The sequence below is a fragment of the Hakea prostrata genome, chromosome 3 (genome assembly GCF_041222555.1).
Source record: "Hakea prostrata isolate BN-2017 chromosome 3, UWA_Hpros_2, whole genome shotgun sequence".
Classification (NCBI taxonomy): Eukaryota; Viridiplantae; Streptophyta; class Magnoliopsida; order Proteales; family Proteaceae; genus Hakea; species Hakea prostrata.
The window spans coordinates 62,220,425-62,236,314 of record NC_142602.1 but is presented as its reverse complement, the minus strand read 5'-3'; the positions used below and the strand labels follow the sequence as shown (position 1 = coordinate 62,236,314).

The following is a 15,890-nucleotide window of genomic DNA, read 5'->3' as shown; positions in this document are numbered from 1 at the left end:
CCTTGTCAAAGTTCTACTAAACTTGAATGGTTTTGATTGAAGGGTATTGGGACTTGGTAGTAATTTATCAGAACTAGAGTTAATTCTGAATGTTGGTCGTGTAGATCACAAGCCAATGTGCACCTGCAAGAAGTAGCCCCAAACAAGGAAAAATTTTCGGTCGAAACCAGGATTTCGACCCAAGAAAAAGCCGAAATTTTTAGGTTTTGACCAAAATTTCGGTCGAAACATATGATTCTTTTTAAAAAAAATTTTGACCCTAGGTTTCGGGCCTTATATGACATCCATTTCATCTGATTTCTTGCCTCCTACATATTTAAAATGTAATAAATACAATGGAACTGGTATTTTGCCAAAAAAAGCCACTGAAAATTTATGATTCAAGTATACTAACAAATGACTGGTTCTAACAAATACAAACATTATTGCATACAGGCATAGAATCATCAGCATACATGAATTGTTTGATAGAATGGTTACATGTACAGCAAGTCAACAAAATAAAATGACCAACTATATCAAGTGATGGTGTCTCACATATATTAAGTTGAAGCCCATATATCATATATACATATGTATTTTTCCAAAATACATAATTTAGAAAATAATTATTAAAATCAAAAAATGAAAAATGGTAGCAAATAATTAAATTATCTTGTATTGCCTTAAATGTGGGTGTCTTAAGTGGGAGAGATATAGAGGTCAAGAAGCAAGAATAGGTTTTCCCGTAGTAGTGAATGGGCGAGAGGAGAAAGAAGGTTTTGTTGGTTTTAGTTGCAGAGAAAATGTTGAGATTGCCCAGGTTTTCATTACATATAATCACGTGTTCATTAAAGAGCAGCGCAAACTTAAGGTGTATGTAATTTCATTTTCAAACTTGAAAAGGTATTCTCATCTATTCCAAAATCTCCTTAAAAAAATATTCAATTGAAATAAGGTGCAATAATCAAACCAAACAATTTCCGAAAGCAAAATGACCCCAAGAAATTGAAATAGAAATCAACCATGGAACTCCTTTGGCTGTTAAACTTTGAAGTTTGAGTTGTGACTTTGATGTGGTTATGTTTGAGTTTGATGGCTTTGTTTTTCAATGTTATATATTGATCATATGAATGAACTTTTCATTAAGTTTGCAAAATGTTTCATACTTAAATGCTAGGAATTTTATGTAACTTTTGATATTTGGACCAAATATAAAAAAAATTAACACTAGAATGCCTTGACCACCTAAAAATTAGTAGCAGAACGCTTTGACCACTTTGTTGTCACTTTGTTGGCGCTTGTTGCCTTGGTACCTTGGATGCCCTCCATCGCCTTGGTCGCTTTGACAACCTTGATGTCATGGTGGGAGATCTCGCTCTCGAGCGAGATCTCGCTACCATGAAAAACCGAGATCCGACCATCTCGGCGAGATCTCGGCGAGATATGCCATTTTTGGCGCAACTCGGTAGCCCATCTCGGTGGGTTTTAGGGTCCCAGTTAGGCTAAAACTTGGTATTTAGCCTATTTGATGCCTTTTGAACACACTAGTGGCCTTGGATTTGTGAGAAAACAGCCCTAAGTATGATTTCTAAGTCTACTCATATTGTGAAACCGAAATGCTCTATGATTAGAGAATGCAATGTTATATAGCATATAATATAAAACCATTAATGCTATAGAATTAGAGAATGCAAGGTTATATAACATGTAATATAAAACCTTAAGGCATATAAATGAAAATCATGTGTATCAAATACATCAAATAACTTCAATGTCATCAAGATAACATTCATATGAGTATTACAATCTTAACATCGAGAATAGAATGATAAAAGTACACAACCGTTAGAAGTTTTATATAAGTCATTAACGCATAAGTTCATAAGACAAGTAGAGGATGATTGAGCTTTCTTTGATGTTGTAGATGTGCTAAGAGTAGTTGCAAGTGAAACTTGGCTGAAATCTACAAAAATTTGGTAAAAATGTGAGTTCCAGCGAGATATGGGAGAGGAGAAGGCGGAAGGCGAGAAGGCGAGAAAGGAGAGGGAGGGCGGTCGGCGGTCTCCGGGTGTCGGTATGAAAAAAATGAGATTCGGAGATCTCGCGAGATCTCCCACCATGCTTGATGTAACCCATAAAGGTTGCCAAATACTGATGTGGGTCCAACTCCAAATTGGCCTATTTCCCTTCAAAATCAACTTCAGGTTGATAAATTTGGGCTTTGGGCCTTTGTTCAGCACGTTTATGTCAAAAATTCATTAGGCCAAGTATGAATATGGATTTTTATTTTGTTTAAATTCAGTCAAGTCTATCAAGATTAATGTACCTTAATTAAGCAGACATTGTCAGGCCCTGATAGTCCTTCACTATATATTACTTATGAAGGGGCCTGATACACATGAGTAAACCATCCTTATTAGGTCAATATTTAGTATTAAAAGTCCTATTTCAATTCATGTTAAGTGTCTATGTTGAGTACAACTAGGACAGTCAGTACAAAGGCTATAAATACATGGCCCATGGATGTAACAGATTTCAGAACGCAATTAGTAAAGATTCTGTTTCTGCGTATGAGTAAGGTAGTAGAGCTTCTAATCAATGATCATGGGTCTCCAGGTGATCTGGTAAGCATTCTAGGGTTTCAAACTGAAGGTTTTCTGCAAAGCTTTCAGCCTTTGTACATCATTCCATCTCTATCCATCCCATTGCCAGAGTTACATTACAGGTAAGTGGCAAGTCAGCAACTTATCCCTTTCCCCTTCAATACTTTACTGATTTTGCAAATCCTACCCCATTTGATCACCTCTCCATCTTCATATACCCTAGATCCATATCTCCTGCTCCCTCCATCAGAATTTCACCCTATTGCAGATCCATTATTCATTTACCTCCATTGACACTCAATCCCAATTGCCTTTTTCATCCATCTCCGAAACCTTAATTCCTTGTTGCACTAGATTCCTAAACCCTGATTTTAGAACCTTAAAACTAGACCCCTTACAGCCGTAACCGGAGGCCTCTAAGACTCTAACCCTGGATCTCTTAAAGGCGCTAATCCAAGGCCCTAAACCCTAATTTCAGCATCCAAAAGGGAGTACTCCAGCATTTGTGTATCTTAACTATATAGAAACAGGGGTCTTGATATAATAAGTCGAACCTGAATTGTATCATTATTTTAACTCTAAACAGAGGCCTGAATCAGATGAGGCTATTACAAGTATATAGGAAACCTTTGGGATCAAAAGCTTAACATGGGTACAACCAATGTACAAAATAGGGGCAGAATTGAGTCTGTTGTTGAATTTCGATGAATCTTGGTGATCTTGGTGAAATTTCAAGGGGTTGTAATTTGTAATTGAGAATTGACTACTTAATATTTTTCTTGCATTTTAAAGGAAGTTTCAATGTTCTCTTGTATATCCATGTTGCATTTGTCAAAATACATAATAAATTTTTGTCTGCATTCAGTTAGGCATGTGCAAATCAAGAGCACAACTTTATGTTAGGTTTTAATAAAAATAACATTGTCATTGTGTTTATTGGCCTCAAGTTAGGCCATACATAAAAATCAACCCCAAAAACCACTTGAAACCCACTGAAATAGTCAGCTGACAAATTTCAGTGAAACCTCGATATCTTGTCTGTCTTGAGCTTGTCAAGACACCGAGAGAAGACAAAATTTTAAACATTGGGTATAAGTATAACCCAACTATAGGTTATTCCCAAGTAAAGAAACTCAATTTGGTGATGAATCTGAATCAGTTTTCAATCTCTTGCCTTGATTGCCATCCTTATTCTCTAATCTTGGTTGACTTTGATCTGTCACTGGTGTGCTAAACAGGCTAGATGGAAGCACAGATGGCTCAGAAAGGCAAAAGCTAGTTGAAAAGTTTAATGAACCCAGCAATATTAGGGTGAAATGTGTTTTGATATCAACTCGAGCAGGATCTCTGGGAATCAATCTTCATGCTGCTAACCGCGTGATCATTGTTGATGGTTCATGGAATCCAACCCATGATCTCCAGGCTATATATCGAGTTTGGAGGCATGTAACCATGCTTTTTTAGTTTATGTGATGATGCAATCTTATTTCCTCGCATAAATCTTTAAGTTGATTTGCCTGTTTGTAGGTATGGTCAAAAGAAACCAGTATATGCTTACCGCTTGATGGCGCATGGAACAATGGAAGAAAAAATATATAAACGTCAGGTAGTGCTTCTACAGAGTTTTGCTTTTGGGACTCATCTTAAAGGAAAAGTGAAAAGAATCATAAACTGATAATATGAAGATCCATCCAAACAGGTGACAAAGGAGGGTATTGCTGCAAGAGTGGTGGATAGACAGCAAATACATAGAACTATGTCTAAAGAGGAAGTTTTACATCTCTTTGACTTTGGTGATGATGAGAGTTTTGATTTGGTGAGAGAACAATGCCAGGGGAATCTGTCTTCATCTTATCAAAATTCAAGTACCCATGTTGAAGGTTCACTAAAGCAGAAAATGGCTTTTCCACTTGGAAATTGTTCTTCAGACAAATTAATGGAAAGCTTGCTAAGCAGACATCATCCAAGGTAGATTTTCTACTTTGTATGCCATTGCTTTTGTATAAACATTTCTTGTGGGAATTGCATTTGTGTGGCAACATCTGCATTAGCTTGCACTTTAATATTCCTGGCATCTATTATGGCCTTAAATATGAAGAACTCTTCACTGCTGAGTCATCGAAGTGGAAAATGTGCACTCTTTTTGACTGTTCAACACTTCGCATATGATGTGGGATAGGTTTCAAACCTTCTAGTTCCTCATATGTTAGCAAATATTGCCTAAAATTTTCACTAGGTTCTGACCTTTTAGGTCAATAATTTCTAATGTTGCAAATTTTAATATTTTTCTATATCCATGAGTTATTGTGCATTTAGTATTCAAGGATATATATTCTACCTTATATATGTGCTAGAGGAATTGAACCACTTAAACAGGAATTAAGTCTGAAGTATAAGGACTTAAAGGGACATGAATTTCTATCTACTCGGCTCTTCAGGATGGATCACAACTCTTGCAGTCCAAATCTAGTGATATAGAAACCTTGTAAGTTAAGTGATGTGGTTCTAATAACTTAGGACTTATGAATTTTAAAACTTGAGGTTTTCTGAAAGCCAGAATTCTTTTTTTGATAGGTGAGGTTCGTATTAAGAGAGGAAAACTTAGAAGCCATTCTTGTAGAACCCCTTTAGAAAGAGGGGCTAGGAGAATCCAGACATGGAGGGCATTGCATTACCTCCTAACCCGTGTCCCGAGGAAAATAAATCCGATTACAATCTGTAATAAATATATGCTGCTGCATCTCTTTGAATCAAACTAACTAGCTCTCTAGGGAATTGTGTAGTATACCACCATACTTGTTGTTGCCTAAGCTGAATCCCCCTCATGTAAACTGCTAGCTGGTTTTGTTCTCTCCACACATACCTAAATTCCACCTCTGTTAGCATAGCTGCCTCTTACAATATTCTTCCTTTTTTTTTGCTTGACACTTCCTAGGCTCTTGGTTAGTCACATTAAGAACATCTACTGCTAACTTCAAATTAGATCTGATGAACCCCTCCAATTCACCTGAATGCAAATTTTAACCCTTCTAAAGATGACTTGCAATTCCACTGCCAATACCGAGAGCTCCTCCCCTTTACCAGCATAAACCATAATGGGACTACCTGAATTATGTTTTAATACCCCTACTGAATGTCGCTATTAAATTCATTAATGCTCCATCAAATCGCAATGAGATCGTACTTTGTAGAATGCCTAAACCAGGAACAAGCCTTTGGAACCATATTCTTCAATACAACTTGAGTATTCCACTTCTCAGCTATAAAAGCAGCTTGGGCAGTCCGCTCACTAATAATGGCTAGAGCAACACATTTTACCTTCACATTATACACAATGGCTGCAATTAATTACTTGGGTGTCCGGGTTTTGTCCCTGAATATCGCAATAATATCGTCAGTCAGGCTGAATCCTTGCACGTTCCACCCATCCTCCCCCTTCGCCCCCCACATGATTCCTCACCCAAACAGCAGCATTATAAATCCTTAGCACTGCCCTCCTTTCATTCATTAACATTTAAGACATACCTCTCTACACCAAAGAGCTAATGTGACATCAGAAGAAGATCTGGTCTCTACTTTCAACCCCTGCCCGGCAAAAACAACAATTTGGTTGCACCAAGATCTTCCTTTTCAGATCATTACCTCTTGTCAGAAATGCATCTCTAAAACATCTCCAAGGTGTAAATGAAAATTGAGGAATATTATCTGCAAATCACACCACCTTTGATTATGAATGTAACCCAGGGTCTAGGCCAGTCTTCAGGATCGTCTTGAATAGAACCAGCAGTACTTTGGGATTAAACCCTTAATGTTCGGGGTTGAAATCTTAGAGGACAGCAGCTAAAATGTACTCAAAACACACAATGACCCTACGGCTAGTTGTGATTTGGTTTCCAACCTATGGATCTAAGTGTAGGGAAGATCTAGGGTTAATCATATGGTAGGATTAGGTCTTAGAATTTAAGAAAAATATTCTGTTTTTAACAATCTGTAATTGCAGAATGTTTCAAATTAGGTCACTTTAATGTGTTGAGGACTCTTAGTTAGGGTTAGGGTTTGGGTTGAAGGTACAGTAGGGAGTAGGGATGCTAATCTAAAAGGGTTTAGGGTTTGCTGAGGGGTTTAGGAGTTATAAGAGTTTCAATGGAACTAGAATTAGGGTTAGACTAGGGTTTGGATCAGTTTGATTGGACTGAAATTGGGAGGGAAGGTCCCTAGGGTCAAGAGAATGATGTTCCTAAAGTTTGGGACAGATTTAATGGTTGGATTGCCATCTGAACTTGAATTTTAGGTCCCAGAAAAAGTCGGGAAATTGCAGCAAAATTCAGAAAAATAGAAAAAGGGTGATTGGAGCATTAGGGTTTATGGTTTTATGGCTTGGGAGGGTGGCTAAGGGTAAGGATGGGTACGGTTTGGGGGAACCTCTGTGCTTATAGAGGAAAAAGGCTGCTGTTTGTGTTGAATGACTGCTGTAGTTTGAAGACCACTTCAAGAAAATAACTCTCAATTTTTTCCTCGGCCCTCTTAAGAAAACCACAGCCTGGATTTCCTCCAAACACTTTGGATTCAATTCCACTTCAACTACTACTCAATTTCTTTGACGTCAAAAAACTCTTTAACTAACACTTGAGGACTCCAATCCAATTTTTAAGAGTAGATCTGGAGTCCAAAAAATAAAGAGATTAAAGTGGACTCAAATTGTGGGATCGCAACCTAACTCAGAATCTTACCTAAACAAGGACACTCAAACATGGTGGGAGATCTCGCGAGATGTCTCGATTTTTTCATAAATTGAGACAAGATTGAGATCGAGTTCTGCAAAATGGGATATCTTGCTTGAGATCTTGCCATATCTCTCACCATATCTCGCTAGAACACAATTTTCACAGGATTTTTCTTGCGGATTTCAGCTGGATTTTCACTTGCAATTACTCTTTGCTCATCTACAACATCAAAGGAAGATCAATCATTCTTTGCTTGCTTATGAACTTATGAGTTAATGACTTATATAGAACTTCTAATGGTTGTATAATTTTATTATTCTATTGTCGAAAGTCAAGATTGTTATACTCATATGGATGGAATTTTGATGACATTTAAATTATTTAATGTATTTGATACACTTGCTTTTCATTTATATGCCTTGAAGGTTCTATATTGCATGTTGTATAACCTTGCATTCCCTAATCCAACAGCATTTCGGTTTCACACTATGGGTAGACTTAGAAATCATACTTAAGAGTTATTTTCTCACAAATCCAAGGCCACCAGTGTGTTTAAAAACCTTAAAAAGGCTAAATGCCAATTTTATGACCAACTGGGACCCTAAAACCCACTGAGATGGGCCACCGAGTTGACACCAAAAAAATCACACGTCTCGACCAAGATCTCTCCGAAATGGTCGAGATCTTGTTTTTTCAGGGTGGCAAGATCTTGCTCTGCACTCAAATATTTTTGCAAAATATTAATCAGAAATATAGAATAAAAATATATCTAGGGTCTAGACAACACACTGGACTCAATGGGAACCAGACTTAAGATGCCCTAAATTTGTCAAAATGACCAAAATGCCCCTGCACAGAATACGACCAGCCCCCGGTGCATCTTTTGGGGGTCTGTTTTATGGTCCAAGTCTTGATGGATTTTATGTGGGCTGGGCGTGGTTCCATGATTCCATCAACCTTCAATGAACTAACCTCATGTGCTTTTGGCAGATGACATCCCAAGCTGATTTGGTGGTGAACAATCCTTTTGCAGTCCCTTCCTGAACCACCATATCTATGTTAATATGATCAATCCTTTTAGTAGTGGTACATCTCTCCATACAGCCATCAAATTTCTGAATGTCCTGTACAACTTCTCCATTTTCCATCAGTAAAAACTTATCTACCATCTCCATACTCTGAGACCTCACATCTAACCTGATTCCCTTATCTTTTGATCAGCACGGTGTGATGTAACAGGGATATGGGAATCTCCAGGACCTTCTTTAACTAAAACCAGCAACAAGAAATCACACCAGATGGAATCTATTTCAAATTTAGGTAGCACACGGGGAAGAAATTTGGGAAAAGGATTTGATAGGGGATGAGTTTGGCAGGGGTGAGGTATTAACAATCAAAAAGATGGGATAGACTTGGATAAATTTTGGGTTTAGGTATACCCAAAATTTACCCAAGGATAAAGTGGAAGAGTTGGGGTTGTTATGGGTACATGGGATCTTAGATAAAGGAAAAAAAGATCAAGAACGCTTGTGGCACAGGTGGGAAGGGGCTGGGTTCTTGCCATTTAGACCTGTGAATGTTTGAGGTGGCTCCTTGAATCTGATTGAATGTCCTTTCTTTCTCTTTCCTTCTTGCATGCTTTCTTTTCTTTCTTTTCCTGGCTTTTTTTCTTTTTCTTTTTCTTGTCTTTCTCTTCTTTCTTTCGTTTTTCTTTTCTGTTTTCTTTTCTTGGTATTTTAGTGCAGATTCAAGAAGGGAATAGAGTTGAAGATTTCTGCAATCGCAAAACAGAGATGTGATGGAGTGTGGGGGGTATCTAGGCTTTCTTAAGGCTGGGGAAGAGGATTGTAAGTTAGAGGGGGAAGGGGGGGATTGGGGAAAGGGACAAAGGCTGCAAAAGAGAGAATAGGGGTGGGGGAAGGGCTGGAATGAGACTTACTTGTGATCGCAGGTTGCTGTTCAGAGTCTTGGAGAGGGGAATAACTTTACTGGTTGCTGCAAGGCTTCTCAGCGCCAAAGCACCTTGGCGCATTTCCTGGCTTGTTGCTGGGCTCTGATACCACTAATGTAACCAAGGGATACGGCCTTAAGCTCTAGGACCACCTTTAACTAGAACCAGCAACAAGAAATCACACTATATGGAATGTATTTCAAATTTAGGTAGCCCACAGGGAAGGACTTGTGAAAAAGATTAGCTATGGAATGAGTTTGATTAACAATCAAAAAGATGGGATAGATTTGGATAAATTTTGGGTTTAGGGATACCCAAAATTTGCCCAAGGATAAAGTGGAAAGAGTTGTGGTTGTTAGGTAGCTAAGGATGGGATCTTAGATAAAGGAAAAAGCAGGCAAGAAGGCTTGGGGCACAGGTGGGAAGGGGCTGTTGCCATTTAGACCTGGGAAGGTTGGGGGTGTCTTCATGAATCTTCTTGAATCTTCTTTCTTTCTCTTTCTTTCTTGCATGCTTTCTTTTCTTACTTTTTCTTTTCTTTTGTTTTCCTGTCTTTCTTCTTTCTTTTGTTTTTCTTTTCTGTTCTCTCCTTGGTATTTTATTGCAGATTCAAGAAGGAAATGGAGTTGCAGAATTTCTGCAATCACAAAACAGAGCTGTGATGGGGTTTGGGGGGTTTCTAGGCTTTCGTGAGGCTGGGGAAGAGGATCATAGGTTAGTGGGGAAAGGGGGGATGGGGTAAAAGGCTGTGATGGGGTTTCAGGGGTTATGGAATCACAACACGGTTGGGGAAAGGGATTTGAAATCTGTAAAAGAGAGAATAGGGGTGGGGCAAGGGCTGGAATGAGACTTCTTAGAAAACAAGCATTAAATAATCAAAACAACAGCTGAACTAGAACAAAGAAAATAGAGAAGAAGAAGAAGAGAAGAGAGATGAGGAACCAGTAGAAGAGGCCTGTGATTCTTGCTTTAGTGTCTAGAATCACAAAGCCCTTTTATTTATAGCTTCTAATGAATCTAATACAAATTGAGAGACAACTAATGGTCCTCTAGAAAAAGGAAACAAAAAATTACAGCTTTAGTAACTTCCTAGCTCCTAAAATAGAAACTAATACCAAAATAGAAACTATGCTTTCTAAAAACTCTCAAACTTATGTAGCAAGACTCCTACATCAGAAATAGAAAGTATGGTAGCATCACTAGCATTATACTGTCCACGTGAACAGTAACACAGATTTTACCGTTCACGTGAACAGTATCGTGAACAGTAAAAACAGATTTTTTACCGTTCACGTGAATAGTGTCGTGAACAGTAAATAGCCCAAGTGTATATACTTCAACAAGACTTACTTGTCATCGCAGGTTGATTTTCAGAATCTTGGAGAGGGGAATAACTTCACTGGTTACTGCAAGGCTTCTCAGCCCTGAAGCACCTTGGCACACTTCCTGGCTGCAATTCTCATAATTTCATTCATCAAAACTGAATTGAGTTACAACCTTGGACTTGTGTTTATAGATAATACTAAGACTCCTACTTGGACTCTTAAAGAAACACAACTAACTTCTAATTAAGAATCCTATTTGGCAACTTAGGAATCCACCACTAATTAATTAAAGAACTTCTACTAAAACTAGAACTCCTAGATAACTCATAGACTAGGACTCTAACTAACAAAAGAAAAGTAGGGAAGGACTCCACCAAAATAGCTGGAATTATTCCAACTAAATGGGGCTTGAACCAGGGGATAATGACCAAAACACCACTTTATTAGTTCAGCCCCCTCTGTGCTTGCCGCCAAATGTTAGTGGGCTTGCCCTCTTCGGCCCCTCTGGGGTGTCTCTGGTGGTTATCTCAGGGTGTCAATTCTTCAGCCTCATACAAGTACCGTTTTCCATCACCAATGACTTGCTATAGGAGGGGTTCCGCCTTATTTATGTACTTCAAAACTTTTTCCAAACCCAAAACAATTAGTGATTGGTTTTGCCATCCATATGGAGTCTTGTTTAATATATCTACTGTATGCCTTATGGATCCATATGCTCTCGTAGTTGGAAGCAATCCACCAAAGCCGTGTTTGGATACCTACCATTAAAATCTTTTATGTGACGAATCCTAAGCCTCCCTCCTTTGGTTTGCACACCGCATCCCATGGGAGATCATACCGTTAAAATCTTTTATGCGATGAATCCCTAAGCCTCCCTCCTTTGGTTTGCACACTGCATCCCATGGGAGATCATGCATCTTCCTTTCTTGAGAGTGTCCTAACCATAGGAAGTTGGAGAAAATGGACTCCAGTTTCTTTATCACATCTTCAGGCAGCCTAGAGTTTCCTTACCAATAGATACAGCACCCGTGGAACACTAAGGATAGCAGCTGCAACCTTCCTGCTTATGAGAGAAATCTAGTTTTTTAGCCCTCAAGTCCCCTTCTCACCCTGTCCAAGATGGCTCCACAGTCTCCTCCAAATACCTGAAAACAGAGGCACACCAAGATACCTTATGGGGTAACTTAGTTTGAGAGGAACTCATTAGTTCCAATAGTTGCAATCTGCTATTCTGGTTAAGGCCCTTAAAAATAAAAACGATATAGTCGGATTGAGGTACAATCCAGAGTGGGAAAACCAGAATCTTAGTAAAGTGAAGAGGCCAGAATTTAGGAGAAAATCCAGGAAACTCAGATTAAAACCCTGGTCAAAATCTCAGATATATAGAGAACAATTTCCTCAGAATGTGGTGCAGATCTGATGGTGTGATGTGGATTTGGATTATGGCAGTATTGGAAGATATATTCTAGATTAAGAGTCTCCAGATCAGGAAACGGTCTCAGGTTTGATGGGATGGAATTAGCAAAGGGTGATCTAAATAATAACCAAAGTCATATATAAATTGAAAATAATAATAATCTGAAGAGATTCAGAATTTGTTGCCCACTAAATATATAATAAACAAATAAAAAAAGAAACTGATAAATTAAATCTGCTGTAGTAGTCTTTTAAAACAGCAGCATATTTAGTTTGAAGCAGCAATCAACTAAATGCAATTTCTGATTGCTTACTGAATTGATTTGAAAGCTTAATGTCTTTTGAAGGAATCAGATTTTCTATTTGATAAAATCTCAGAAACTGGAAAATTGGATTTTTAATGATCAAAACCCTAGCAGGACTTAATAAGATAAGGGATCGACAGCATTTTGGATTAAACGATGAGATTTTAGTTGATAAACAGTACTGTGCACCTACGGAACACACTGACCTGGTTTGACAGAAAGAGGAGGAAATAAAAATAACACACATAGATCATGAACTTGAACTCATGGGTAACCTCACCCCCTTCAAAATAGTGAGCTGGGGTAGATTCTTTTTTTTTTTCAAATAATTTTTGAACTCGGTGATCCATCAAAAGTGATAAATGGTATCATTGGGACTGGAACTTGTTGTCCAGCTATTTCAGGCCATTTAAACACACTGATGCCCTCAAGTTTATGGGGAAAACTAAATGAAAGTTCTATTTCAGACCCAAATTGGAAACTACTTTGCTGGAATATAAGCCTAAAATGCCCATTGTATACACTATATGCTTACAGTCTTACACAGAACCCTTAGCTCAGAGAATTCAGACAGTCAAAGTTCATACATCAATCCAAAAGGTTTGATCGAGCTATGTAAAGCAAATGCATGATTTGAGCTGGCAGTGAGCACCCAGCTGAAAGTGATCTTCAACATGGGCAAGATCTGCCGAGTTGTTTCAACTCGAGGGGAATATTCCCCCTTCTGTACAGTGGTCTGGTCAAAGTCTTGGTCAAACTTTAGATCTTGCCTGAGTTTGTGCATTTCTATTATGCCCCTCATCTTGTTTCTCTTTCTCTCTCTCTCTCTCTCTCTCTCTCTCTCTCACACACACACACACACACACATACACACACAAAAAGAGTGAGTTATCTAGCGAGATCTTATAAGCTCTCGTTCTATGATAATATGGAGTTATGACATTGAAATCTCCTCCAATCAAGCCTATTGAATCATTACCGCTAGGCTGGTACTCCACCACTATTACCAACACTATTGATCACCACAAACTTTCATTAACTTAAAACACATGGGGCTGTAAATCCTTGTAATTTATTTATAACATAGTTGTCAAGGCACTAGGTGAAACAAGACATTGGATGGTTAAAATACAACGTGAAGCCAATTTGGTTAACAAGCGTCCAAGGTGCTTGTCTAGGCAATAAGGCACCAAGGTCAACCAAAGCACCTGGAGTCCTTGACAACTATGATTTGTAACTGAATTTGTATGTATACCTGAAATCAAAGTTTGTCCAACCCCACCTAAATTACACAAGGTTCAATGCATGACTGGTACGCTACACCTGCACACCCCTCATTCTAAGATTGCATAATTATGGGCTGATCTCACATCCGCACCATATATCTCAATATCAATGGCATAAAGAAAATGAAAAAAACATAAATTCTCCTAATAACGATCAAGGTTCGCACAACTAATATTAGAGTGTTATGTTATCTTGTTACATCCAAAGCACTGTTGCATGGCAACAAAACAGAATAAGAGAATAATATTAATATATATATATATATATATATATAGTGGGCCTGCAAAGTCGTCAAACACTGTTGATTTTGCTCCAGGTACATCAATTCAACCTATGAATTGAACCAATTCAAAATCCTGCTGGCAATCGCCATCGACAACCCTGTTGTATTGCTGCTTGTTCTATGGATTGTCTCCCATGGTTGCTGCCCTTGCAGTTCTGATCCCAGCTTCCTTAGAGGAACTGTTGGCCGTGTCCTCGTCGCCGTTCGTTGACGGTGTTGCCATCCTTGCCATCGTCGATCTGCCGTCAGCTGGATCTTCATCTCCGGATTCTACGATTCCACCTCTTGCGGCTGCTCTATTGTTGACTGACTTTTCTGCCCCCATTCACATCGATCTTTTGCTGCCCCACCTACCACTACTGTTTGCCCCTTACCTCTTTCCCTAACCCTGGGCCCCTGCCGTCCCCTCCTAGCTCTTTTCATGATTCCCAGACCCTGCCGCCTCCTTGCCCTTTGTTTCTTCTCCTTCTTCCACAAACTCTGGCGCATACTCTTTGTTGCACCTCTCTCCTCTTTCTCATTCCTCCCCATCCCCACTTGGCTCATTCTCAGCTCATCTACCTTAGCTCCTTTTCTCACGCCCCCCCCTATTCCTCAATCCATCCCTATCCCCCCAGCCCATCCCCCCCCCCTCCCTCGCAACCTTCAGGCCCACTCCCCACCCCTTAGTCTCCTTGGCCCCCTCTTCCATTCTATCCCACCCACCTATTCGACAGGCCCCTACCCAGCCCCCTATAAGCCCCTCTCCTCTGTCTGCAGTTCCTTCACCTAATATCAACCTTATTTCAGTGATTGCAAGAGATACTGACTGCAGGCAGGGTGGGGGTTCTTCCGATAGTGAGATGCCCTCCTCTCCACTTTAGAGTCACAGGAGAAGCAACCATTCCAACAAAGGGTGTCACAACTTGGATGAAGACTTTATTGTCAAGCTAAAGTCCTCTAGGAAAAAAAAAAAAAAGGAAAAGGCTGCCCTTTTCCCGGTTTGGTTTGCCTTACAACAAAAAAAAAAAAAAAAAAAATATAACCCTACCCCCAGAACCAACCACAAACACCACAATTACATCTGTGCCCCCCCCCCCCCCACCCACCCAAAATCAAACCAAAAAAAACAACTACTAGCAAAACAAAAAAAGAAAAAACAGCCGGGAAAGGGGAGGGAGGGGGGGGGGAGGAATAAAAAACACAAAAATAACATACTAAATGATCAAAAGCGCAATACAAAAAAAAAAAAAAAAAAAAAAAAAAAAAAAAAAAAAAAAAAAAAGAAAACAAAATAAAAAAATATAAATAAAAATTTCATTAAACCACTCCCCCCCCCCCCCCCCCCCTTGCGCGGTCCCAAGCCGGGTAAAGGAGGAGGGTTGGTGGCAGTCGGAGCGGCACCGGAAAAAATCTAGCCAAACCTTTTTTCATGGATTCGACCTTATATGATAAAAGCTATGCTAGGGCGTTCCCCGACAAAAGAAGCGACCGCTACACATGGCCCGGGTGTAGTGATAAGTGGGCAAGGGTTAGCTAGGGCGTCCCGAGCGACGCGGATCGGCGCGGATGCGGTGATAAGTAGGCAAGGGTTCCGCGCCGTGGACGAGTGCGGGTAAAGAAGCTAGTCCATAAGCATAAGCGTAGGATTAGATTGGCATCTTGGAACATAGGATCTCTAGCTGGTAAGAGCTTAGAATTGATAGATGTTATGAGGAGAAGAAGGATTAATGTAGCTTGCATTCAAGAGACTAGATGGAGGGGTAAAAAGCCAAAGAGTTGGATGACTTTAAACTTTGGTATCTGGGAGAAAACAAATAAAAATGGAGTGGGTATAATAGTGGATAAAGATTTAAAAAATGATGTGGTGGATGTTAAAAGAGTGGGTGATAGGATTATTGCTATCAAGCTTGTAATGGAGAAAGAGTTCGTAAATATAATTTGTGCATATGCACCTCAAGTAGGACTAGATGAAAGTCTAAAGCTAGAATTTTGGGAAAATATGGGTGGATTCTGCAAGGAATTCGTCAAGGAG

General features: G+C 39.3%; 1 protein-coding gene across 3 annotated transcripts in view; it reads left to right on the top strand.

Annotated features, from left to right (window-relative positions):
• ATRX (P-loop containing nucleoside triphosphate hydrolases superfamily protein) overlaps nt 1-15,890 on the top strand; it is an 84,784-nt gene that overhangs the window by 59,489 nt on the left and 9,405 nt on the right. For all 3 annotated transcript variants that reach the window (XM_089150668.1, XM_089150669.1, XM_089150671.1), the window contains 3 exons: nt 3,824-4,027; nt 4,113-4,191; nt 4,285-4,553. In XM_089150668.1, coding sequence (XP_089006794.1) covers nt 3,824-4,027; nt 4,113-4,191; nt 4,285-4,553 — 552 coding nt within the window. The remainder of the gene's footprint in view (nt 1-3,823; nt 4,028-4,112; nt 4,192-4,284; nt 4,554-15,890) is intronic.